This window comes from Bos taurus, chromosome 19 (genome assembly GCF_002263795.3).
Source record: "Bos taurus isolate L1 Dominette 01449 registration number 42190680 breed Hereford chromosome 19, ARS-UCD2.0, whole genome shotgun sequence".
In the NCBI taxonomy this organism is placed as follows: domain Eukaryota; kingdom Metazoa; phylum Chordata; class Mammalia; order Artiodactyla; family Bovidae; genus Bos; species Bos taurus.
In genome coordinates, this window is record NC_037346.1 from 40,566,997 (window position 1) to 40,591,088 (window position 24,092).

Genomic DNA, 24,092 nt, shown 5'->3' on the forward strand with positions numbered 1-24,092 from the left:
AGAGACTGGGTCTTTGCTTCTGCCAGGGCTGGACTCCCTGCCCCCCACCCCCAAGTTGAGCTTGAGCTTTGGGTGTCATTTGCATATGATTCATTGACTGTCTAGAATGCTTAGGAAAGCCCCTGTCGCCCCTTCTTTTAAGCTCCTCAATCCTTATCCCCTTCTCTCTCAGCCTATCCAGAACTGCCTGGCCTCTGTTCCTTAGGAGCCTTAGTTGTGGGGGAACTTGGGAACAGAGAGGAGAAGCAGATGAAGAGGAGGACAAGGCCGGCTGGGTTTGGGGACCCCTGGCTGCCCTTCCCTGAGGGCAGGGAAATAAATCGACTATTTCTCTTCCCCTCCTCCGCTCCCCAAATCCAAAGGTTTCCCTTTTTTGGTTTGTGAAACGAAAGAAGGGAATTTGGGAAAGGATTGTGGTCAGGCCTCCACCCACACCCCAAGTATTCCTCTCCCTACATTCCGCTCCTTGGTCTAGGGGGGAAACAGACCCTGGAAAATGGGTAATTTTCCCGCCCAGCCCCGTCAGCAGATACTAGCCCTGGCTGGGGAGAAGGAGGGGAGTGCAGACACATGGGCCAGGGAGGCGCTGAGGAGGCGCTGGCAGATGGGGAAGCAGGGGACCCCGTTGCCCAGCACCTCCTGTGTGCCAGGCACTGTGCTAGGTACTTTCCAGGACTTTTATCTCTGAAATCACACAGCCAGTTGTTGAGGTAGGCAGTTCACAGGCAAGTAAACAGATGCTTAGAGAGGTTAAGTGACTTGTCTAAGGTCACCCAGAGTGGCAGAGCTGAGATTTGACCCTTCAAAACCTTTGGTTCTTTCTGCTGTCTTCACGGCTTGGCCAACTTTTGTCTCTCTCTAGATGTGAGACTCTGGGGACCTAAGGAACGGGGGGCTGGGACTCCTGATGCTGGGGAAGGGATCCTGGCACCTTCGAGGGCGGGGGAGTCCCCAGCGGTCAGGGGTGCCTGGCTGGTGGTCAGTGCTCCAGCCCTCCCCCCACCCTCTTTGTGCTGTGCTGAGGCTGAGCTAGGTGTATGGGAGGTGAGGGCCTGTGGTTTTTCCCTCCCTCGAGGGAGGGTGCCCGTGGGCAGTGGAGGTGGCAGGCACAGGGTGGAGGTTGGATGTGGGTAATTTGTTTTCCCTTTCTTTGGTGCTGGTTTCAATTCTCTGACAGTGTCTTCTCCACCCCTGGGTGCCTGGGGCCAGGGCCCAGGCATCTCCCCGAGGGTGGTCATGGTTCCAGAGAAACCTATTGAGGCCAAGCCTGTGCTCTTTGGCCCCACCCCCCTCATCCCTGCCCTTGCCCATCCCTGTTCCCTGGCCAGCCTGGCCCTTGGCCCATTTCTGTGACCTTTACCCCCTCCCTTGACTCAAGGCCTTCCCCAGGGAGTTGAGTAACTTTGCATTGAAGTTTGCAGGCTGAGCTCCTTTGGTGAAGCTCTGATGGGGGTGGGGGACGCCTTCCAGCCTCTCCCTGGGGTGTGTATCTGTGAGTGAGGTTTGAAGTATGGTCCAGTTTCAAACTTCTCAGGGGCAGAGTTGAGGCATATTAAGGTAGCTGTTAGTCTCTTTTGGGGTCAAGGGTGGGCTCCAGAGGGTCCAGACTGAATCCGCCCTCACCCTTCAAAAGCTCGGTCAGGAGGCCTGGAGTCTGGAGTGAATGGCTTCCTGGGCTTCACCTCGGGAGGTAGGCCCCCCTATGGACCTGAATCTACTGGAGTGTTTCTCTGTGTGTGTGGACCCTGCTGCTGTTGGGGGGCTGGCCCACAGGGAGGCAGGTGCAGAGGCCAGCCTGGCTGGGTGAGGACCAGGCAAAGTACAGTTTGGGAGACCGTGAGGCTGTGGTTGTGTGTCTGTGAGGAGCTGTGTCCTGGGCCATGCACGCAGATCTGGAGCCAGCTTCATTGTGTGTGGAGCCTAGGTGTGGGGGATCATGTGTCTGGGTTCCCCCTCCTCATGTGCCCCATGCATGTCTGCACGCACACAGGCTGGGTGTGCAAACGTGCCCTTGCCCACCGGACGCTTTCCCTAGAACTCTGCGTGTAAGTGCCTGCAAGTGTGTGTGTGTGTGTGTGTGTGTGTGAGGGTCTGACTGTCAACACTACTGAGGCTCAGCCAGTCCCTCCTTCTCGTGCTGGCTCGAGTTCCCCTTGTGCGGGGCCCCTCAGGGGTGTGTAGGGGGGCCAGGGTGGCAGCTGGCCCAATGGGTGGGGCCCCTGTTCCTCTGACGTCAGCCTCTCTGCCTGGGAGGGAATCGGCGGGGGCCTGGGGAAGGAAGGGGGCACCTCATTCAGGAGTAAGAGAGGCCCTAAGGAGGTCATAATTAGTAAAAATAAAAATCATGGTCATTAACAAGGTCCAGATTTCACTCCTGGGGAGCTGCCCCCTCCCTTGCAAGTACCTGTCCCCACCTCCCCCCTCAGCCCCACACAGTCACAGGCTGGGTGGCTCGCCCAGCTGGGCCCAGAAGTCCTGGCCTCGTCCACAGTGGCCTTGGCAGAACTCCTCCATCTCAGGCATCGTTCTTGGCCAAATGCTGGCCAATGCGTGTCCCCTGGACTCCAGGTCTGAGCCTGGAGCCTGGAGCTTGGAACATGGTATTATGCCCTGAGCCTGGAGAGGAAGGGGTTGGAGGCCATCCTTATTTTGAGTCTCTCTGGCCCTGTTTTCTTTTCTTCTCTTTTCTCTTCCCTTCCTCCCCTTAACAGCTTTATGGAGATGTAATTTGTATACCATGAAATTCACCTATTAAAGTGTATAAGTGAGTGTGACTTTACTATAGTCACAGAGTTGTGCAACCATCACCACCTTCACTTGTAGAAATTTTTCATCACTCTAGAAAGAGCCCCCGTACCATTCAGCAGTCACTTCCCATTTCCCTCAAACCCACACCCACACCCCCACCACCCCGTAACTAACCACAAGCTACTTTCTGCCTTTTTAGATTTGCCTGTTTTGGACATTTCATATAAAGGGAATCATACAACAGGTGGTCTTTTACAACTAGCAGGATGTTTTCACGGTTTATCCATGATGTATATATCAGGACTTTGTCCCTTTTTAAAATATATTCATTCATTTATTTATTTGGCTGCGCCAGGTCTCAGTTGCAGCACTCGAGATCCTTAATCTTCGTCGCCTTGTGTGGGATCTTCAGCTGTGGCATGGGAGCTCTTAGTTGCAGCATGTGGGATCTAGTTCCCTGACCAGGGATCAAGCCCAGGCTGCCTGCATTGGGAGCACGGACCACAAGGGAAGTCGCAGTGTCTTGTTCCTTTTATGGCAGAATACTATTCCATTGTATGGATGTACAGCATTTTATTTATCCGTTCATCTGTTGATGGACCTTTGGGTGGGTTCTACTCTTTTGGCTATAAGGAGTGTTGGTATGAAGGTTTGTATCCATGTACAGGTTTTTGTGTGGACTTAATGTTTTACCTTCTCTTGGGTAGATACCTAGAAGTGGAATTGCTGGGTCATATTACTCTGTGTTTAACCTCCTGAAGAACTGCCAGCCTGTTTTCCAAAGCAGCTGTACCATTTTACATTCCTGCCTACTATGTATGAAGGTTCAATTTCTCCACATCCTCACCTGCTTGTTAGTATCAGTCTTTTTGATTATAGCCATCTTGGTGGATGCAAAATGGTATCTCATTGTGGCTTTGATTAGCCGTGTTTCTCTTTGCTTTTTCATATGTGTCACAGGTGTGTGTGTGTGTGTGTACACACACACACACACACACACACAGTCATATATAAATACATGCATGGTTATTGATACTGTTCATACATATCCTCCTAGGCCTCTCGTGGATGCTTCTCTTCCTGTCTCTTTCTTTGCTCTTGTTGCTGCCTGTCTCACTGTGTCGTGGAATTTCTGGGTTCACCTCTGTCTCTTGCTACCTGTGGTGTTATCTTTGTGTATCCTCAGGCCCCAGCTGTTCAAACAGGGTGTGGATCTGTGTATACACTGATGGTGGTGGGGGCATCTGGGCTCTCATCTTCTGCTCACCTCCCACTCCCTCCAGGGAGGTTGCTTCTGCAGGCAGAGGATGTGGGTGAAGTCTGAGCTCAGTTTCCCTTGCTCCTTCATGGTGGGCGAGGAGAGTAGGGGGCTTCCATGCTAGGTAGTCCCTGGCACACTCTTCACCCCCAGCCCATCATGCTGTTAGGCAATGGAGGTGACACTCAGGAGTCTCAGCTCCCATTTCCCTATTTGTAGGTATGTAAACGGGTCTGTGGGACAAACCCATCTGGGGTGCTTGGGCTTGGATTTGGGGGGGAAGTGGTGTAAGCAAGGCCCCCTGGCTTAGGAGTCATTTTTCTGAGAAGTGCCAATGCTTTAGGGAAGCGGCTTTTCCTCCCCCTCCCTCCTCCTCTCAAGCACACGTTCTCTGTGTCTTGACCTCAGGTAACCTGCTTTGGGGGAAGGAGGGCCAGCTGCCTTTCTCTGCTGCAGGAATCCTCCAGGGTGGCATGGCAGCGTGGACGCTTTGCTCTCAGGACTGTGGGTGAGAGGCCCTCCTCGCTCTGGGCTCTGTCCCTGTCTCCCCAGCCTGGCTGTGCTGTCCTGCCACCCCCAGCAGTGTCTGGGCCTTACTCCCAGGCTGTCTCTGCCAGCCAGGCATGGTGCCAGCTGTCTGCTCAGCCGGGTGCCACGGGAAAATCTCCGGCTGCCCAGGTTGGGGAGCTCCACGGGGAATGCCCGTGAGCCCGCTCCTCGGTGCCCACTCACCTGTCTTTTCTCTCTCTGCAGCATCACGGGACATGGCCCCCACAGCCGCCTAGCTGGGGCCCACCCAGGAGAGGCTTCCTTTTCGGCATCCTGAGGGCCCGCTCTGGACCTTCCCGGGAAAGTGCCAGCTCGCAGAACCGCTTGACCAAAGGACTGGCTCTTGGGACGTCCCCCAGCCCACCGGCCCCCCCTAGAGTGGGGGTGCCAGGAGCCTGAGATTAGCCTGCTGGCCTTGGACTGCAGCTCCGGGACGGAAGGGGGGGTGGGCTGACCGCCCAAGCCCCCTCTGGGCCCAGGCCCCATGCCCCGAGGAGAGGCGGCCTGAAGCCTGCCAGACTGTCTGCCTGCGCTTCTGACTGTGGCCGCCTGGCATGGCCAGCAACAGCAGCTCCTGCCCAACACCTGGGGGAGGGCACCTCAATGGGTACCCGGTGCCCCCCTACGCCTTCTTCTTCCCCCCCATGCTGGGTGGACTCTCCCCGCCAGGCGCTCTGACCACTCTCCAGCACCAGCTTCCAGTGAGCGGCTATAGCACGCCATCCCCAGCCAGTAAGTGGGGTCGGGGAGCGCCGTGGGAGGGGGCCGTGGAGGGTGGCAGGCCCAAGGCTGGGCCTCTGGGCACATCTCTTCCTCAGCAGCCAGGTTTCCTCCAGACAAGGGGGACCTGCTGGACAAGGGGGCTTGAGGATGAAAGGCCAGTAGGCTAATCACCCTGGTTGTGTTTTGTGTTGGGGGGTGGCCTGGAGTGTGGAGAGCTGAGACAATGCTGTCCTCTGGCCCCTCACGCCCCCTCCTGTGCTCTGCCTTTGAGGGCCTTATAAATAGCTCCAAGCACTGGACAAGGAGGCTGGAGGCGGGTAAACAAACCTCTCAACATTTGGTGGGGATGGCTGGTCTACTGAGAACAGCACCCCACCTCCAGCCCACCCCATCCAGTGCCTCTGAGAGAAGGGACTGGGAGGAGCACCCCCTCCCCTCACCGCTGGCCAGGCTGCATGGTGCTTCCCTTTGTGGGGAGGGGCCGGGGCAGGGGAGGGCCCCACAGGCAGCCTGGTGATGGGGGGAGAGTCTGGGGAGGGGACACAGGCCTGGAGTCTGGCTCTGCGCGCAGGCCTGCTCTTGGCAGGGCCTGTGTTTTCTCTCCGCCTCCGCCGTCTGCCACGGGGGGTCGCCTGTTGGCTGGGTGGGGGTCTCGGTACCCTTCCCTGGCTGGCCGAGCCAGGTAGTGGGAGGTGGCGGCACTGAGGCCAGCTGGCAGAGTCCAGGCCTCGGTCCTGCCAGGCCGCTTACAGTAACTCTGGCCCCCAGGGCCCAGCTGGGCGCCAGGCCAGGGTTTGGGGGAGGAGGGAGCCGGGGCCTGGCCTGGGGCGGGAGGGGGTGGAAGCCGTAGAAGGGGACCATGGACGGCAGGCTGGCCTGGCCGGTCAGCTGTTGACCTGGGAAACGTGTCCCACCTCTCCTGGCGGGCAGGGACTGAACACCCTGCCCCGGGCACCCACCGCCTCTCCCACGCCACTGGCAAGCTGCCTGGCACTGCTGCCCTGTGCGCCTGGCTGGGCTGGGTCAGTGCCCCCTTCCCAGCGTGGGGGCAGCACACTCTCCCCGGAGCCAGGGAGTCTCTTTGTCCCTGGGGCAGGCCCTGGCTGGGCGCCTCACTGCCCACACTGGCCGGCTGCCCACCGCCACCACTGCTTCCTGGCTCGCCTCCTCTGGCTTGCACGGTGGCCTCCTCCCTCTCCAGCCCCACCAGCCACTGAGAGCAGGGGCTGTAAGTCTGTGCTCCTTTAGGTCCCTACCCTCTGGGCCCCGGGGCAGGGGGCAGGCGGATGCTGCCTCCTCAAACCTCCACCTTCTGTTTCCTCCCATGGAGGGGGCACAGCAGGCACATTGTGACCTGGGAGTCAGAACGATTCTGGCCTGGTCTTTAGTCTGTGTTTGGTGATGGGAGAGGCCAGTCTCTGAGTTTGGAGATGCTGGGCCAGTCTCTGAGTTAGGGGATGCTGGAGAAGGGGCGGGTGGGTCTGTGGTGCCTGAGATCTGTGTGGGAACTGGAGTTCACATCCCAGTTCCAGGAACTGGAGTGTCTGCTTCCCGCCAGGGTGGGGTTTTTAGGGAGGGAGAAACCGAGGGCGCTCAGCCTGGTGCTGGTGGACCACTTGCTCTTCCCCAGGTGATTGGGAACAGGGCCTTGGACACTGTCCCCCTGGGGCCTGGCTCACGGTGGGCTGGCCTGACCCTTATCTTGTGCCGGACAAGCGAGTGTTTTGCTCTCCTTTTTGAATGTTGCAAGCTTCTTCCTCTTTCTTCGAGGTGGGTGGGGAGGGTTTCCGGGTACCCCACCTCCCACCCTGGTAACCTTCTTCCCCCAGGGTGGGGTGCCCACATTTCTAGTTAAGCAATGCCCCTTCCTGCCCTCCTCCCTCTGTGAGCCAGTGGGTTTCCCTGCCTCTTCCTAGTAAACAACAACACCTCTGCTTACCCAGACCCCCAGCTTCTGAGCTTCTCCCTGACCTTCCTTCCCCTTAGGTCAGAAACCTGTCCATCCACCCCAAGAGAGCCAGGCATCTCCCTCTTTGTCGTGGAAGGCTGTGGGACCTGGTAACCCTGGCTTTCAGCTCTGGGTAGTGCAGCATGACAGATCAAAGTTCAGACCTGGAGGCAGCCTCACTCCCCCCACCTGAGGGCTGGTGCTGGGGGCCAGGCATTTCCCAGGATGGTGGACAGCTGTGGCCCCCATCCCCACCAGGAGCGATTATATGCTCTGGTCCCCTGCCACCCTTCCTGCAGACAGCCTGGCACAGGAGGCCCCCTCCTCCCACTTGGCGCCAACAAAGGTGTTTGGATAATGCCCCCTCCACAACTTCCATCCCTCTCACCAAGTTGGGGCGGGGGGAGGCCGGACCCTGGGTGCGCTTCAGAGACTCAGTGGCCTGTGGAAGGACAGAACTGTTCTCTAGGTCAGTGGCGAGGGGTGGGTGTTTGTCCTGCTGTCCTCTCCCTCTCCCGGGAAGCCAGAGTGGGAAGTTCCAGGGATGGTACAAGATCTCCTCCTCCAAACCAGCCCTGGGGGCTTGGTCTCTTGAGGACTGGTATTTACTGTGGAGGCTTGGGATTCTGTGTGCCTTGTGGGGAGGGTCAGGGTTGTGTGTGCTTGGGGAGGGAGGTGAGGGTTGGGTGTGTTTTAGGGGTGGGGAGGTCAAGGTTGGGTTTGTGCTGGGGAGGGGGTCAATGGCTTAAAAGTACTGGGTGAGAGGGTCAGAGTGTGTTTGAGGAAAATCAGATCCAGAGCCGGGAGGGGTGTCAATGTGTTTGTGTGCTGGAGGGGGAGGTGACGTAGGGCACCGAATGTGTAAGGGGGAGGGGTCTGTGATTGTGTGTTTGGAGGGGGAAGGGTCTCTATTTCTTATCGCTAGTCTAGGCTGGAGAGGAAACGCACCTGCCTTTTTTTATTGCTTGCCCTGGGAATTCCATGGGGTGGGAGGGGTAGCTGTGGAGTAGGCTGTGTAGCTTGAGTTCTGGCTTTGCCATTTACTAAGTGTGACAACCTCTCCGAGCGTGTTTCCTCGTCTGTAAAACAGGGATCTAAGCAGAAGCTCCCTCAGACGGCTGAGGTTAGGCAAGATCGCCGACGTAATGCACTCTGCTCCTCGCCGTGCGTGCGCTCATCGCTGTCTCGTGGCCGTGGTACCTGGGTTTTATGACAGGGGAAAGGGATCGTGACCCTTTTCTGGGTGGGAGCTGGAGAGAATGGGATGCTGACATCTGTGGAGCACCTACTGTGTGCCTGGGACTTTATCTCTGTTTTACAAATCTTAATCCCGACAATCCGGGAGAGGGACGTTATCTCCATTTACACATGGGGAAACAGCGCTGGTGGTTATGTGGCTGAGCTGAGTGACCCTACAGCTGGGCTGTTGTCTGCCATCCAGATAGGCAGCCTGGGAGGGTATGGTGGGGAGCCCTGGGGATGAGGAGTCTAGGCGGCGGATCTGGGCCATGGTGAAACCCCCTCTTCCCTGGCTGAAGGTAGGAGGAAGCCCCGCTTCTGCTTCTGGACCTCCCGCCTTTACCCAGCAGGGGGCGTAGGGAAGGCCTCCCCCTAGCCACGCCCCCTCTTCTGTTTTTGATCCTGAAGGCTGGAGGGAAAGAGCGATAAGAGGCCCGGGCCAGATCTCCATCCTGTCCTGGAAGCTGCGGATACAATCTGTTCACACCCATCCCCGCCCCCAATCAGCCCACTGCAGCCCCGGGAGTTTGCAGAGCTCAGCGGGCACCCTCCCCCCACCTCCAGACAGACACTGGAGGAACGGAGTGTAAAAGCCACATTCTTATTCTTATTTTGTTTCCATTTGTGGAGTGGGGGCAGGGAAGTTGGAAGCCACGGGGAGGGGAGCTGGGGATGGGAGCCCCGAAAGACCGGGTCCAGACTTTTCGTTTCCATCCACACATTTGCTATGTATGCCTAGAAACGGGGGAGTGGCTCTAGGGTCTGGGGGAGCCTGGGGAGACTTCCTCTCCTCTGCCACTCCCTCTTCTGCCCACTCTTTCCCTGGACAATAGGAGAGACAGCCCAGGGGGCGGGGGAACTGCTAGCAGTGCCCTTCCTGGGGTCCAAAATGCAGAATCAGCTGAAAGACTGTTGGATGGGGTTTTGAATTAAAATGGGGCCCCCCCTCACCTTTTATCTCAAGGCACTGGTAGTGCACAGACCCCCTCAGGGCCGGATCCCAGCATGGGCTGGGGGAGGGGAGTCCGGGAAGGAAGCCTGTCCTCTAGGCTGGCCCAGACCTGAGACACAGTGTGTGCCCATGCCAAAGCCCTGTGCCCATGGGGATGTGCCAGTGCAGGCCTGACCACCCTTTGAGGGGTAGTGTCTGTGGAAAGAGGAAATGTTTCCCTTCTCCAAATCACTTTGGGGTGGTGCCCACAACGCCTTCTTCCTCCTCTCCCTTTTCAAAGGTGGGGCATAGCCCGTGGAGCCGGACCTCCCAGGGTAGACCAGAGGCCCTCAGCCCTGGCTAGATCAGAAATAGAGGTCCTCCCCTCCCCATTCTTACTTCTGAGTTGCAGAGAACCTCAGCCCACGGACCAAGGCCCCTTTGGCAGAAGTCTTAAAGGACAGCTCTTCCTGTGCGGCGGGGGGCAGGTCACTCAACCTCTCTTGGGTCTGTTTCCTCTTTAAATCAAGACTCCTAATCCGTTCCTTGCTGGGCAGGCTGCTAGGAGGCCATGCTGACCTGCTTGCTGGTGAGGGCCTGGGCGAGCTTCAAGTACCCTATAAGATGAGTGATGACAGGGTCAGGGGGTAGAGCTGGTATTGTCTTGGGGGATGGCACCCTGTACTGGGACCTGATGTCTGTCTGGCCCCTGAGCCTCATTATTTCCTGTTTGTTATCCCCTCTAGATGGGGTCGGGGACCAGAGGGAGCCGTGCTTGGAGGGTAATTGGGGGCCAGTTCATTTCAGCCCACACCTGCTGAGGGCCTGCTAAGCACACAGTGCTGGAGGAGTTACGGGGGATGTGGCAGAGGAGGACAGAGGCCCCAGACCTGCCACTAGGCCCTCCCACCTCCCCTGCTACCCCTAGCGGCCAGCCAGAACCTGCCGGAACCTTCCTTTTTCCCTCTTCTCCCATTGCCCCAGGACACTGTGTTCTACTCTGACCTGCCCCGTGACCTTGCTATTGCCCAGAACAGGCATCTCACCCCGACTTCTCCCCTTCTCCAGCTCCGGAAATCCTATCCATCCTTCAAGGAACATCTTGAATACCGCCTCTTCCCAGAAACCTTCACAGAAGTTCACTCTTCCTCGCTCACTCTCCACCCCACCCCCTACCTCCTTTGAATGCCCGCAGGTCCTTATTTTTTCTTCTATAAAACTCATCTCTCTCCCACGAAGGGACTCCTCTCCACCTGATACCCACCGTGAGCTGTAATCATCTGGGAGATCTCTTCCCCATCACCAGGTCTTTGGTGGCAGGGACAGTCCCTGATCCTTGAGCACCTCAAAGCTGCGAACGCAAGGCCTGGCACATAACTGGTGCCTTGGATCTGTCACTGGGAGGAAAGATACCAAGGGCCTTGGAAGCAATCTGCCCTCTTCCCCAGCAGTCTCATCCCCAGCCAAGGCTTGCATCTGTGCTCCAGGTCCCAGCATTGCTTCTGCAGCCCAGACACCTCACTTAGGTGAGACCTCATTTTGGAGCCCCACACCCACCTGTCCCCCAGCCCAGTAGACTTTGCTACTTTGCAGTCTTGGAACTTTGCTGTAGCACAAGCCACACACTGATTAGTTTCCTTTATTACCACTGGCGGGCGACTTGGGTTTGATCCTTGGGTTGGGAAGATACCCTGGAGAAGGGAAAGGCGACCCGCTCCAGTATTCTGGCCTGAACTGTATAGTCAGTCCATGGGGTCCCACAGAGTCAGACACGACTGGGCAACTTTCACTCACTTATCACCACTGGCAGTTTCCTGAAGGTGAAGGTGAAGTCGCTCAGTCGTGTCCAACTCTTTGCGACCCTGTGGACTGTAGCCTACCAGGCTTCTCCATCCATGGAATCCTCCAGGCAAGAATACTGGAGTGGGTTACCATTTCCTTCTCCAGGGGATCTTCCCGACCCAGGGATTGAAGCTGGGTCTCCCACATTGGAGGCAGACGCTTTAACCTCTGAGCCACCAGGGAGGCTGTGGGCTGTGCTAACCATTGTGTGCTTCCTGGACTGTTCTAACTGGTCTCTCTTGCCCTCCTACCATCCATTCTCCACACAGCTTCACAAGGTTAAAGCTGATTTGTAACACTAAATCAGATCTTGCCTCTCCTCTGCTTGGAACCTTTCAGTGGTCTCTCCCTGCATTTGAGATAAAATTCAGCAAGCCCACGTGGTCTGGTCTCAGCCCACCTCTACAGCCTGGTCTTGTGCTCCTTTTCCTCTTGAGTTGTATATGCCATCTACTCTAGTCCTCTGATAGTTCCTTGAGTAAACTCTCCGACTTTTATAACCCAGGACCCTTGCATAGGCTCTTACTGGAACTCCACTCCTTCTTGCTCTTTGCCTAACTAATTTTTAAACTTCTACTTTTTCTTTAGGTCTCTGCTTTGACCCTCCAACCTAAATTAGGTGCCTACATTAATTCTCCCTCAAGCTTATTTGTTTTTTATGTGCTTACTTGTGCCATAATACCAGTTAGCTTGCAATTTTATATATATATATATATGCAATAATAAACATATATGTGTGATTATTTGCTAAATGGCTGTTTCACCATAAGGTCTAAAAAGGCATGCTCCCCATGGTATCCACCTAGGAGGTGATCAGAAAATAGTTTTCCTTGCATTGGCTTGGCATGGTGGGAATATGGGCTTTGATGGCAGAAAGTTCAAATACTCTATATTAGCAGTGTGATCTTGGACAACCCATCTGACCTTGCTGAGAGCTTAGTTTCTTTATTTGTAAAACAGGAATAATAGTGTTTATCTCTTGGATTGGCTGTGAGGATTACCTGACCACATAATTTAGAAACCTGGCTTTTGGAGCAATATCCTTGGGAAGCACGTAAATTCCTATCCCTTTTTAAAATGAGGAACTCGGCTGCAGGGCCAGAGGGGGGCAATAAGATGTCCTCTTCTCCCAGGGCATCCCCCCACTTCCCTGGACCTACCCAACCTAGGCCTTTCTTCCAGTGAAACAGGCCTCCCGAGGGCTTCCGGGAGGAAGTGGTCAGCTGGAAGGCATCAGCCCCTCCTTTTCTCACTCCAGGGCTGGGCGGTGCGGTGGGGGGCCCAGGGTGGTTCCGCCTCTGGGAGACACCCTGGGCGGGGCTTTGCTCGACGGAAGCACGCAGAGCGTGGAGGGAGAGCCCCCCTCAGCACAAGCATTTCTGCCAAAGCGCCGGAGCTGCCGCCTCAGGTTCCGTCGGGCGGGTGGCCGGAGTCACACATGATGTCACAGACAATGACACAAGTCGGGTGTCTCATTCTCACACGGTGCCGCACAATGTCACACCCGGGACACCCTGCAAGGCGCTCACACTTGGCCACAAGCGCCTGGCCCTTCGTCTCCGGCCGCCACTCCGGGCGTCTCCCGGGGAGCGGCCCAACCGGGCAGGGGGCTGGTGGGCGAGCCCCGCGGGCACGCTGGCGAGCGGGTGATGTCACGGGCAGCGGTGGGTGGGTCACCCGGAGGTGAGGCGCCGCCAGGCGAGTTCAGAGAGAGTTCAGCCGCATTGCATTAGGCAAATGAGGCCCGGGCTGGGTGGGGGGGTGTGTTGGGGGAGGACACCGGGACCACCCCCCTCCTCCCGCCTACCACCTCCCTCGCCGTAGCTTCACCGGGCCGGGGACTGACCCAACCACGGGGGAGGCTGGGAGCCGGAACTGGGATGGGGGAGACGCCCGTCCCTCTTCCGTCCTGGTGGAGCCCCCTCCTCTCCTGGTCCACAGCCTCCGTCCGTACTCCGCGCACTCCTGCTCTTGAGCCTTTTCCCCCTTCCGTCAGCTCTCCTCTCCTCCCCCTGCCCGGGCTCCCCGCAATCTCCTTCCACACCCCGCCTCTCCCTCTCAGTTCCCGGCTTGGCGTCTGCTGCAACCGGACCCGCTGGGAAAGGGTTAAGGCAGGGGCGGCGCCTGGACGGGACGGGGCGGAGGAAAGGGGGTGGGACCGCAGGGGACGGGGCGCGCAGGCCGGGGTGGGGGGACCTCGGCGCGCACCGCCGGAGACCGAGTGCCGGGCGCCCGCCCCGGGCCTGGTGGAGGCGGAGCCGCGCGGTCCCCACCTCACCCGAATCCTCGCCCGGGAGAAGCCCGGGAGCCCCGGGGTGGGGAGGAGGAAGTGCTCGGTCACCCCCCGCCCCGCGCCGATCCCGCCTCCGGCCGGCGCGCTCGGGGAGCCGCGGGACGCTGCCTCGGACACCATGAGACTCGCGACGGGAGCCCCCTCGAGGTGAAGCTGCGGAGTTCCCGGGCCTCGGCCGGGCGTTCCCGAGGGCAGTCGGCGGACTCCCCTCCTCCCCCAGTACACACAACTTGCCTGCTTTCACCTGGGACTCGCAGGGCGGCCGGCCGATTTGGACGCGGGACTTCGGGCAGAAGGTGGCCCCCGGCCCGGGTCACCAGTCGGGGCGAGGGGGACGTGCCCCTCGCCCCCAGCAGCTCTTGGATGGCGCCGCCGACTGAGTGAGGGAGGCGGCGCGCAGGACTTCCCCGCCCGGACCTCTTGTATTCGCGGGGAAGATGTACGAGAGTGTGGACGTGGGGGGGCTCACCCCCACCCCCAATCCCTTCCTGGTGGTGGATTTTTATAACCAGAACCGGGCCTGTTTGCTTCCGGAGAAGGGGCTCCCTGCTCCCGGCCCCTACTCCACTCCGCTCCGGACTCCGCTTTGGAATGGCTCAAACCACTGTAGGTATCGGCCTTCCTCTGCTATTGTGGGAGCTGGGGGTGGGGGCGGACTGTGGGGCTTCCGCTGCTACTAGGGGGTGCGGACTGGGGACGAGGTGAGGTGATCTTGTCTCTGACCCTTAACTTTCCCTTGACTCTCTTGCTGAAAGTCGGGTGCCCTTGTTGGACAATTGGACTCCCCCCAAGTAATCCTGGGCGCTTATTTCTGTTGTGTTCCGACAGAGGAACTTGGGGGCTCCTCTTTTCAGGAAACGTTTGTTCATCTCTCCTTCGACTTCTTGAAGGGGCAGTGAAGTCCCTTGTCCCCAGTTTATATCTCCTTGCTTGGAATCCAATAGCTTCACAGCTGAGTGGTCCTTTATGCCATCCAGGAGGGTGGGGTGAAGGTCGTAGAGTGGGCTTGTCTGCTTCTCGGAGGAGGGGCCGCCTCCTCTGATCCCACCCCTGCCAAAGCCTGGGGGACAGTCCCTCCTGGGCAGCAGCTGCTGCCCCCAGCTCTTGCCCTTGTGTCGTCTGGGTGGGAGTCAGGGGAGCGCTCCGTGTCTTTGGTGTTGGCAGTGGGGTGCTGCAAGAAGGGGCAACTCCATCGGATACCCCTCGGCCACCCTACCCGGCCCTTAGACCTTGGGGCAGGCCACCTGTCCGTCTGAGGGTAGCCTTGGTCCTGGATACTTGGCTGCACCAGGAATGGAGAGGGGAAGTTAATCTGGTGAGAAGGGTTCCCCCTCCCCGTAATCCTAACACGGTTTGTCCTCTGGAGGCTGAGCTTGATTTTTTGTGGGTCTGGAGCTGCTCTGGAAGTGAGGAATGTGTCCCCTCCCAACCCAGCGTGTCCTTTTGTTTCCCTGTTTTCACCTGGGGATGGGGGCAGGCGCTGGGCTGTCCCTACTAGGGCCGCCCACGAGAATCCCGGAGTCCTGGCACCTCCTCTGTTGGCTGTCCCCTGTCTGGGTTCAGGCTTCTCTGGAAGGGAGGGGCTCTGTGCTTTGGCGGGAGCCGTGAGTGCCTGGGGTGCACACCTGGGCGTGTTTATACCCAGCAGTGAGGTAGTGTACCTGAGGGCCAGAACGGCGCTCAGGGGGTTATTGTTACTTGGCTCCGGTTTAGTCCTCTCTGGGCTCAGCTCTTCCCTGGGGCTTCTCCCCCCACTCCCGGACTGGCTGCCTCCCTCCAGCCTGCCGGGGAGGAGGGGTGGAGTGGGTCTCTGGGGGCCTGGCGGGCTGCGGGAGGTTGAAGGGCAGCCCCCAACACCTTCGCCGTGGGAAGAGTGACCTGAAGTGGGGCGACGCCCATCTCTGCCCCTCTCAGAGCCACCTCACCCCCAGCTTCTATCATCCTGCCCCCTGACCTTTGCCTCTGGGGCAGATTGCCTGGTAGGCTGCAGACGGTGGGAGGGAGGGAGGGAGGGGTGTTCATGAGTGGACTTTAGGGAGAAGGGGACATGCGAGAAATGTGACATATACCAGGACCCTTCTTCCTGACCTCGCAGAACTGGAGGACGGTGTCCCCTCTCCAGAGTGGGGTCACTGAGGGTATGGCTGCTGTGGTCCCTCCCTCCACAGTCTTGGCCGCCTTTGCCAGAGGTCTGGGGAGGAGCGAGGATCTGAGACTTTGGGCTCCAGCCCTTGGGGGCAGCTCAGCTCTTCCTGGCCCCAAACTGGCCAGACAAGGTCCCAGGGAGCCTGGAGTCCAGCAGGCGACAGGGAGGTGGAGGACATGGGGCAGCGTGGAGCCAGAGGCCTGGGCTGCCCTGTCTCCGTGGTCGGAGTGTGGGTGTGTGGCAGTGGGCTCAGCCCCCAAGGCTGTGTAGGCTGGGAGGGGGGCTTTAGGGGTGGTTGTGGGGCACAGGAAGGACCTGGAGGCTGGGGGTGGTGACCCGAGCGAGTCTAGAGCACATGGGGTCATTACCCAACCCACCAGTGTGGCCTTTGATGACAGGAGCCCTCGGGGGTCCTCTCCACCAAATTCTCCATTCCCTCCTGCCACCTCCACCAGGGGTGGGAAGAGACAGCAAGTGGGCTGTGGGAAGAGACCTTCCGATCCTGCAGGACCCTGGGGACCTTGCCTTCCTCGCCAGAGCCCCCGATTTGGGGCGCCAGAGGATAAGGGGTACAGAGGAAGTGGCTTTCCATCTGTCCCCCACCAATCTCGCCGCTCTTGCCTCCGCCCGCTCCCAGACGTCCAAGAATGTGAAGCACGTGGATGCCCTTAGTGGGGGGAGGGGGAGAGATGGTTATCGGCGGCCGCTGGGTAGGGGCCTTCTTCCGCCCCGGCCGCGGCACTGCACCCAGAGCCACCCCCACCCTTCTCCGGGGTGGAGGCAGGGCGGGACCCAGCGCCCGGCGCCCCCTCCTCTGCCCTCCCCGGGGGCTGCGAGGGGAGCTGCAGAGGACCGGGCGCCAGCTGGATTGGGAGGGGAGCCGCTGGCCGGGGGCCCGGCTGATTTCCTGCTGATCTCCTCCAGGAAACCGGCCCCTTGTGCGCCTGCGAGCGGCTCTGGGGCGCTGGGGACTCCGGAGCGCTCTGCGCCTCCTGCCCGCCGGGGGTGGGGCAGCACGGGAGGGAGGGGACGCCTGGCTTCCTGGGCCGGTGCCAGCCCTCCGCCAGGCGCTGGAACTTTGAGCCCGAGAAGGTGTGGTGCTTCTCCCGTGCAGTCTTCCTGCAGGAAGAGGAGAAATCTTGTGCTGGGGCCTCTGGGGAGGGGCCAGGTCGTGGCAGTCCTTACTCCCCCAGGTGTGCAGAGTTCAGGCTAACTCTTGCAGAGGGTGGGAGGGTCCTAGAGTGTCCCCTGTTCCTCTGAGGCTGCTGGCTACACTCCTGGGAGGTGGGGACTGGGCTGGGGCTCTGGGTTCAAAGGGCACAGTGGGAAGCCTCCAAGCTGTTACCTGGGTGACAGGTGGGGCTGTGCTGGGGGTAGAGGGTGCAGAGCAGAGTTCGGCCCCAGAGGCAGCCCGCTGCTATGGGGTGGGCCGAAAGGAGGCCTCACTGAAACCAAACTGTACCCCCACCTTGGGTCAGCTTGCCCCCACCCCCCATCCTGCCAAAAAGCACAGTTTAAAAAAGCACATTCTTCCAGTTTCATAAACAGCCTCTGGACTTTGCCTTAGCTCCAAATTTCTACAAGCCTTTGGCGCTCCAGTCAGTCCCTGGCCTCAGAGCTGTCTGTCCTTCACCCGGGCACCCCCTGTGCGTCCGTGCACCTCCCCTCTCTCGAGCCCACTCTGAACCCAGAGCTCCCTCTGTCCTTTCTCCCCCTGCCTTCTGGTCCATTGGAGAGCTTTGAGACTTGGGGGAGGTGGACCCAGGGCAAAGACTGGATAGGAGCGGATGGGAGGGGGGTAGGTCAGTGCCTCCAGCCCCTGCTTATTGGGTCCCCTGTTTGTTGGAACGCTGACTGGGATTCTAGGCCACGGTCCCCCCCACATCCCCTTGTCCTTGACAACACCCCCCCCCCCACTAGTCTGGATTGTCTATTGTTACTCCTTTTACGTCTTGGAAAAAGTTAGCACAACAAAGGGCTCCTTTGTCGCTCACCCCTCTGCCTCCTGGCCTCACCCAGGCCCCCCAACCCTGCTCCCCCCACAGCAGCTGTTCTCAGGCCTCTCGCCTGTCTGATTTGCTTGTCTGGCCTCCGGGAGAGTGAGGTGGGGGAAAACCAGGCCAGGACAGTTCGATTTGGGGTGAGGAGCAGAGTAGTGGGGGAGGGTCAGCAGAGTCTGGATCTCTGGGGGTGTGGTGTGAGCATCCACTGATCCTTTGCTGCAGGCTGCTCTCTGGGCAGGGACAGGGACGCAGGTCCATAGCAGTGCTGGTCAGCAGGCTGACCAGGGAAGTGGTGCCCGGGCCCAACTAAGAGCCAGGAAAGCCTTGCCAAGGTTGTTGGCCTGGTTCCCTGTCATCGGCCGCCTGGCAGTCTCTGGTCCTGTCTGCAGGTAAGGGGGGAGGGTGGTAGCCTGCAGCCTGCCAGCCCCCCATCTGAGTGCTTCTTTTCTCTGTGCTTGGATTTTGGGGCCACATGAGCCACTATGAGATGCTATGAGGTGCTTGGACAGGAACTCGGCCCCGCTGAATTCCAGAACCTTGTGTGCTGGGGTTTGGGGTGAGGCTAGGTAGGAGTCTGGGGTGTGGGAGGAGGCAGGGATCTATCTACTCAGGGAGGCATCCCTGGCCTTGGACCAGTGGACTTGGCGAAGGCCTCAGGAGGCTGCCACTGGCCCCTTGGGAATCTGGGGGTGACCGGGTCACAGTTCCCATCTAGTACAGTGCACCCACAGCTGCCCTTGCTTGGGGCACAGACAGCCCCCACCTAGCCCTGCCCTGTTCTGCCTGGGTGATGGGCATGGGGCCAGGCACTGGGGAGGATTCTGCTAGTGGGGGCTGCCCCTGCTGGCGGGGTCACCCTCCTGGCTGCCCTCTTGGAGCTGAATAACAGGAGGGGAGGGGGACAGTAACCCGGACATACTATGGACTCTATGGCCAGACAGACAGAGCATTGATGGGAACAGACCCCCTTTGTCATGCTTTTCCCCCCAGCCAGGGTGCACTCAGAGCCATGGGCTTCCGGGGCCCACAGGGACTCTTCCCCCTGTCTCCACAGGGTCCCCCTGCTTCTCTGAGGGAGTCCCTGCCTGTTGTGCCCCAGCATTTGTGACTGCACCCGGCCTTGGATCCCTGGCCAGGGGATTGCTTGGGCGGAGGAGGGGCTGTCGCTGCTGGTAGTGGGGGTGGAGAGGGGAGCGGAAGCAGAAGGGGTGGGGGAGTGGCCAACTTTGAATATCCTGTTGACCCCAGTTTCCTCTGCCCCCAGCTTGTGTCCTGGCCCCTCCCTCCTTCAGGCCTTAACCCCTTCCTCACTTGGGGGAGGTGGGACCTGGCGCCCAGGGTCCAGGGCTGTGGACCCAGGCTGATACCTACACCTGGCACCTGCCCAGTATAGCCACATCCACATACCAGTCTGATGGTTTATTATGTGATGTTTCTGGTTTTGAAGGTGGGGTCCTGGGGAAGTAGGCAGGACTGATGGGGTGCTGGAGGCATCATTGGCAGTCTGGCTGTGGGGAGTGCCAGCTTTCCCAAGACTGCCCCTGCCCCAGAGTTTGACATCTGGCAGCCCTGGGGCAGCTGGGAGAGGTTCCTGGGCGAGACCTGGAGGCCAGGTGGGCACTGTGCTGAGGGTGGTGGCCTGGGTCTCTAACGGTCCTTCTCCTCTCTCTAGCCATTGAGACCCAGAGCAGCAGTTCTGAAGAGATTGTGCCCAGCCCCCCCTCGCCACCTCCCCTCCCCCGCATCTACAAGCCTTGCTTTGTCTGTCAAGACAAATCCTCCGGCTACCACTATGGGGTCAGCGCCTGTGAAGGCTGCAAGGTGAGTCCAGGGGGTCGTGGGGAAGGACAGTCCTGATTAGATAAGTGGGATGTTCCCACCGCCGGGTCTGGGGACTGTACCAGCAGTGGGGGTGTCCCTAAGGCTGCTGCTCTAACTTCTGTGTGGAAGGTGGCAGGAGCCTTGGAGGAGAGGAAGCCTTCAGCAGAACCTCCTTACCATAGATGAGCAGGGGTCCCCCAAACCGGAGGTCTTCCTCCAGCCCTGACTCTTTCCCCCAGCATCTCCATCCTCCAGCTGGCAGGGCTCACACCCGCTCTGCTCCCGCTGCCCGTGTTGCCATGGTGAACTGGCTGCCGACTGGCTCTTGGCTGGGGACCCAGGAGGCCTGCCCCTGGTGGCCTGCCTGCACCTCGCCATAGCAGCCTGGCAGGAGGCCGTCAGGAGCAGGCGCCTTGCCTTGGCCTCTCCTTCAGGTGCCTGGGCTGGGGCTCCCCAGCTTCTGGCCGGATTTCCACGTGCCCACATTAGGCTCCAGGGTGCAGAAGGGACTGCCACCTTTCTGGAAGCTGTGGGCATGGCCTTCCCGCTTCCTCTCCCCAGGGCTTGAGTCTGTCTGTACCTGTTTCTTCTCCAGGGATTGGGGATCAGAAGCTGCACAGCTTCGGGGCTTGGGGCCCTACGCTCCCCCTCAGTGTGGAGTGGCCATCAGGTGTGGGGCAGAGGTCAAGGGCAAAAAGCACAAGGCCTTGGACTCTCTGTGTCTTGCCTGTCCTGTCCAGACCAGCTGTTCGTGGTCTGCCCTGGTCAGGCGTCTGTCCGTCTCGCTGTTAGCCCACATGGGCAGCCTCTGACCAACCTAGTCACCCTGTGATCTGTGCTCATCTGCCTGGTTAGTGAACGTGTGTCTTGCTGCCTTGCCTATGAGCACTCATGTCTCCACCTGTCAGGCCAGGCCAGCCCGTGTGTGTATCTCTCTGGCCCCTCCTGCTTGTCTCCTTTTCTTGCACACTGAGCCCGGGGCTTTGGGTTCTAGAGCTCTGTCTGTCTCTCCCATCTAGCCCCATCTGCTGCTTTTCCTGACCCACCAGCAGCCTGCGGTCCCCTTCCCCAGGGGTGGGGAAGCCAGGTCTATGTGTGCAGGGTGGGGGAAGCCCTTTCCCCACCCCAGTGTGGAGGCAGATACTCAGATTCTTCCGGGGGATCCTTATAGGCGTACCCTTCTCCCCGTCTTTTCTGGCCTTCTCGGGTAGGGGATGGCCAACGGCTTGGGGACAGCAGTCGCCTGACCCTTGGCCCTCGAACTGCGGCTACAGGCCAGCACTGCTCGACTGTGGGTGTGGCTGACCTGACTCCCTGCTCTCTGTACCCAGGGCTTCTTCCGCCGCAGCATCCAGAAGAACATGGTGTACACGTGTCACCGGGACAAGAACTGCATCATCAACAAGGTGACCCGGAACCGTTGCCAGTACTGCCGGCTGCAGAAGTGCTTCGAAGTGGGCATGTCCAAGGAGTGTGAGTGCCACCGACGGGGCCGTGCCACGCACTGGGCAGGGTGTGAGCTCCTGGCCCCTAAAGCCAGAGGAGCAGGGGCATGCGGGTGATCGTGTGGGTGCAAATGGACCTTGCCGTGATGCGGTGCCCTGGCTCATGGTTGAGGACAGTTCACGTATAGCTGCACGGACCGGACCTGTCTGTCTCACCATCTGTGTGTCCATGGGCGGACAGCCCTTCCTGTTCGTGTGAGGCGGGCTGTGTGTGCTTGCTCACGTGTATGCACGTGTCTGCCCCTGCCAGCTTGCTTCCAGGCTCTGACTGGCTCTGGGGCGGGGCTCAGAAGCATCCCTGAGTCCCCCACCCCATCGTGCATCTGAGGACAGGGGTGCTGCTGGGTATTTGTGTGCATGTGTTGAGGGTTGCTCCAGGCACCGGGATCTAAGAGCCTTTGTCTGGTGGAGCCTGGGACCTGGAGTTGGAAGAGAGAATTGGGACTTCTCCAGTCCCAGAGGAATGGGGGTTTCCAGTTTGGGCTCAGCTGAGGCCCGATGGAGGGAAAGAAGGAGGGCTGGACAGGGAGACCCTCTTGTGTTGAATCATGGGTGTTGCCTTGGTGACCGGTGATTGATGATGTCAGAGATAAATGACGCTGACAGACGCCTCCTTGTCTGCGTGGCCGTTGCCATGGAGCCCGAGCCTTGGGGGATGGGGTGGGGGAGGGGGCTGCAGGACCCTCTAGCCCTTTGTGGGCAGGGCAGTGGAAGAAGGAAGTGGGGAGGGGACATGGTGGGACGACAGGAGTAGAGGAACCCTGAAGTACCCGGCCACCTCCTGCCTCAGGAGGAAAGGGCTGTGTTGTTCTGTAGCGTAGGAAGTGGTGGCTCCACGCTGCAGAGCAGGTGACAACTTGGGACCTGCAGGCCTGGGACCCTTCCCCGCAGGGCCCAGCACCTCCTCCTCCGCTTCTGCCACCTTCCCGATCCCAGAGCTTTTCATGGCAGGGGGACCAGGGTGGGGCCCCCTCTCCCTCCCACTGCCAACTCCCCCTTCCCCTCCCTCCTTCTCCTCTCTGGCTGCTCTGTGCCCCGGAGCTGAGCAGCTGCCATTTCAATAGAATTAAAGCTTCCGAATGATAAACGTCTTGTCACAGCTGCAATTTTCTCTTCCCAAATTATCCCCCCTCTCTCCCTCTCCCTCTCCCTTCTCTCCCTTGCACTTTATTGAATTTGCAGAATCGACATGAGTGATCTCCAAATTATGCCAGCTCCCCCCCCACCCTGCTACCCCCTCCCTGGGTCCCCCACCCCCCACCCCTCTTCCTCCAGCGTCAGCAGCCGCCACCACTGGCCCTGTGAGTGATTGTGTGTCTGGGATAATCGGCTGGTAACGACCCCATCGCTTCTTTAAAGCCGAGTGGTGTGTGCGGCTCAGCGCCCCCGGTGATTTGTCAGCTCCCCCGGCTAATGGGCCGAGAGATTCTGCCACCCGGCCCCCCACTCTCAGGCTGGGGAGCCCTCCTCCGTGTCTGCCCGCCCAGGGAGCTGCTCTGAGCCCATCCCAAACACTGCCGGGAGGGCTGGGTCGGTTCTCCCTGCAGGCCGGAGTAGCAGGGGGCAGGGAGGCTGAGAACACAGACCTGGGACACCCTGCGCACGGGCTTTCACCCTGGAGAGTGAGCTGGTCTGGGGCACGTGTGCTGTGGTCACAGGCCCTGGGGCAGGCCTCGGCGTGTGGGCCGGGTGGGCACCGCAGAGTGGGGCCGAGGGACCGGCTGTGTGTGGATGTCCCGCCTGCCTGTGCACTCACGTGCGTGTGCACTTTTGTGTGCGTGCCTGACCACACCCGGTGGCCTCCGCAGCTCTCAGTCTGGTGGGAGGAGCTTGGGCTGGGGTTGGACGGCTTGGGGGATGGACCGCTGACCCCACCTGCCCTCTCACTGTGCGGCCTGGGCCCTCCACAGCTGTGAGAAATGACCGGAACAAGAAGAAGAAGGAGGTGCCCAAGCCCGAGTGCTCCGAGAGCTACACGTTGACGCCGGAGGTGGGGGAGCTCATCGAGAAGGTGCGCAAAGCGCATCAGGAGACCTTCCCTGCTCTCTGCCAACTGGGCAAATACACTACGGTATGGCCCGCTCCCCCGCGACCTCATACCCCTTCAGCTGTCAGGCCTGCCCCTCCCCCCAGCTGGGCAAATACACTTCGGTACAGCCCCCCAGGGGCACCCCTGCTTCTTCAGGCCTGCCCCTCCGCAACCCTGCTTGGGCTGCCTTGTCCACCCCTTCCCCGCCTCTCAGGAAGTGAAGGCCAGTAGAGGGCAGGCCTGCGGGTGGGGCCAGGTAGAGCCAGGCCCAGAAGGGTGCCACCAGGGGAAGGCCCTCACTCTCCTCCCACTCCCCCCCTCCCCCATCCTCCCAGAACAACAGCTCAGAACAGCGTGTCTCTCTGGACATTGACCTCTGGGACAAGTTCAGTGAACTCTCCACCAAGTGCATCATTAAGACTGTGGAGTTCGCCAAGCAACTGCCCGGCTTCACCACCCTCACCATTGCGGACCAGATCACCCTCCTTAAGGCTGCCTGCCTGGATATCCTGGTGAGGGTCTGCACCTTGCCCGCCTAGGCACTGACCCCTGTGTTCTTGGAGGATGTCCTGCCGCTCAAATAACCACTTTCCTAAAAATCCATCTGGAGTCGACCTGTCCAAACGCCCAGCCACCTGAACAGCCACCCTTCCTCTCCCCCGCGTGTCTACCTGTCTGCTTAGCCACCCAGCACCCGGGTGTGCACCCATTCACCTCTACTCTCATTCATCCACCCTCAGCCCATCTTTGATTCAGTGCTTCCGTCCACCCACCCATCTTCCCATCTATTCAGTCTAATAAAGGTTCACCTGGGACCCTGTGTGGCCAGGCCTTGAACTGGGTGTCAGAACAGAGGTGAACACACCACTGTCCCCTCTCGAGAACCTTCCATTGGTGGAGGCAACAGATAGGTAAACAGAGGTTGCAAAACTGTGATAAGTGCTGGCTGCAGATGGGGGAGGGCTGTCCCCTCCCTGCAGGACAGAGAGCCACACTACTGGGCCCCAGGGAGGAGCCCCAGAGGAGGTGGCCTCTAGAGGTGTGTAGAATGGTCTGT

The 24,092-nt window shown here is 59.5% G+C and overlaps 1 protein-coding gene across 10 annotated transcripts in view; it reads left to right on the top strand.

The window, feature by feature from the left end:
• Nucleotides 1-24,092, top strand: part of RARA (retinoic acid receptor alpha) — a 44,110-nt gene that overhangs the window by 15,823 nt on the left and 4,195 nt on the right. For 3 of the 10 annotated variants that reach the window (XM_005220738.5, XM_059878130.1, NM_001014942.4), the window contains exons 2-6: nt 4,760-5,287; nt 19,353-19,501; nt 20,833-20,974; nt 22,917-23,077; nt 23,371-23,547. In XM_005220738.5, coding sequence (XP_005220795.1) covers nt 5,110-5,287; nt 19,353-19,501; nt 20,833-20,974; nt 22,917-23,077; nt 23,371-23,547 — 807 coding nt within the window. In that variant the 5' untranslated portion in view covers nt 4,760-5,109. Of the gene's footprint in view, nt 1-3,103; nt 3,602-4,414; nt 4,515-4,759; nt 5,288-12,070; nt 12,922-13,416; nt 14,142-19,352; nt 19,502-20,832; nt 20,975-22,916; nt 23,078-23,370; nt 23,548-24,092 lie in introns of those variants that run through there. The other 7 variants (XM_059878128.1, XM_059878127.1, XM_059878129.1 and 4 more) reach the window with 5 other exon arrangements.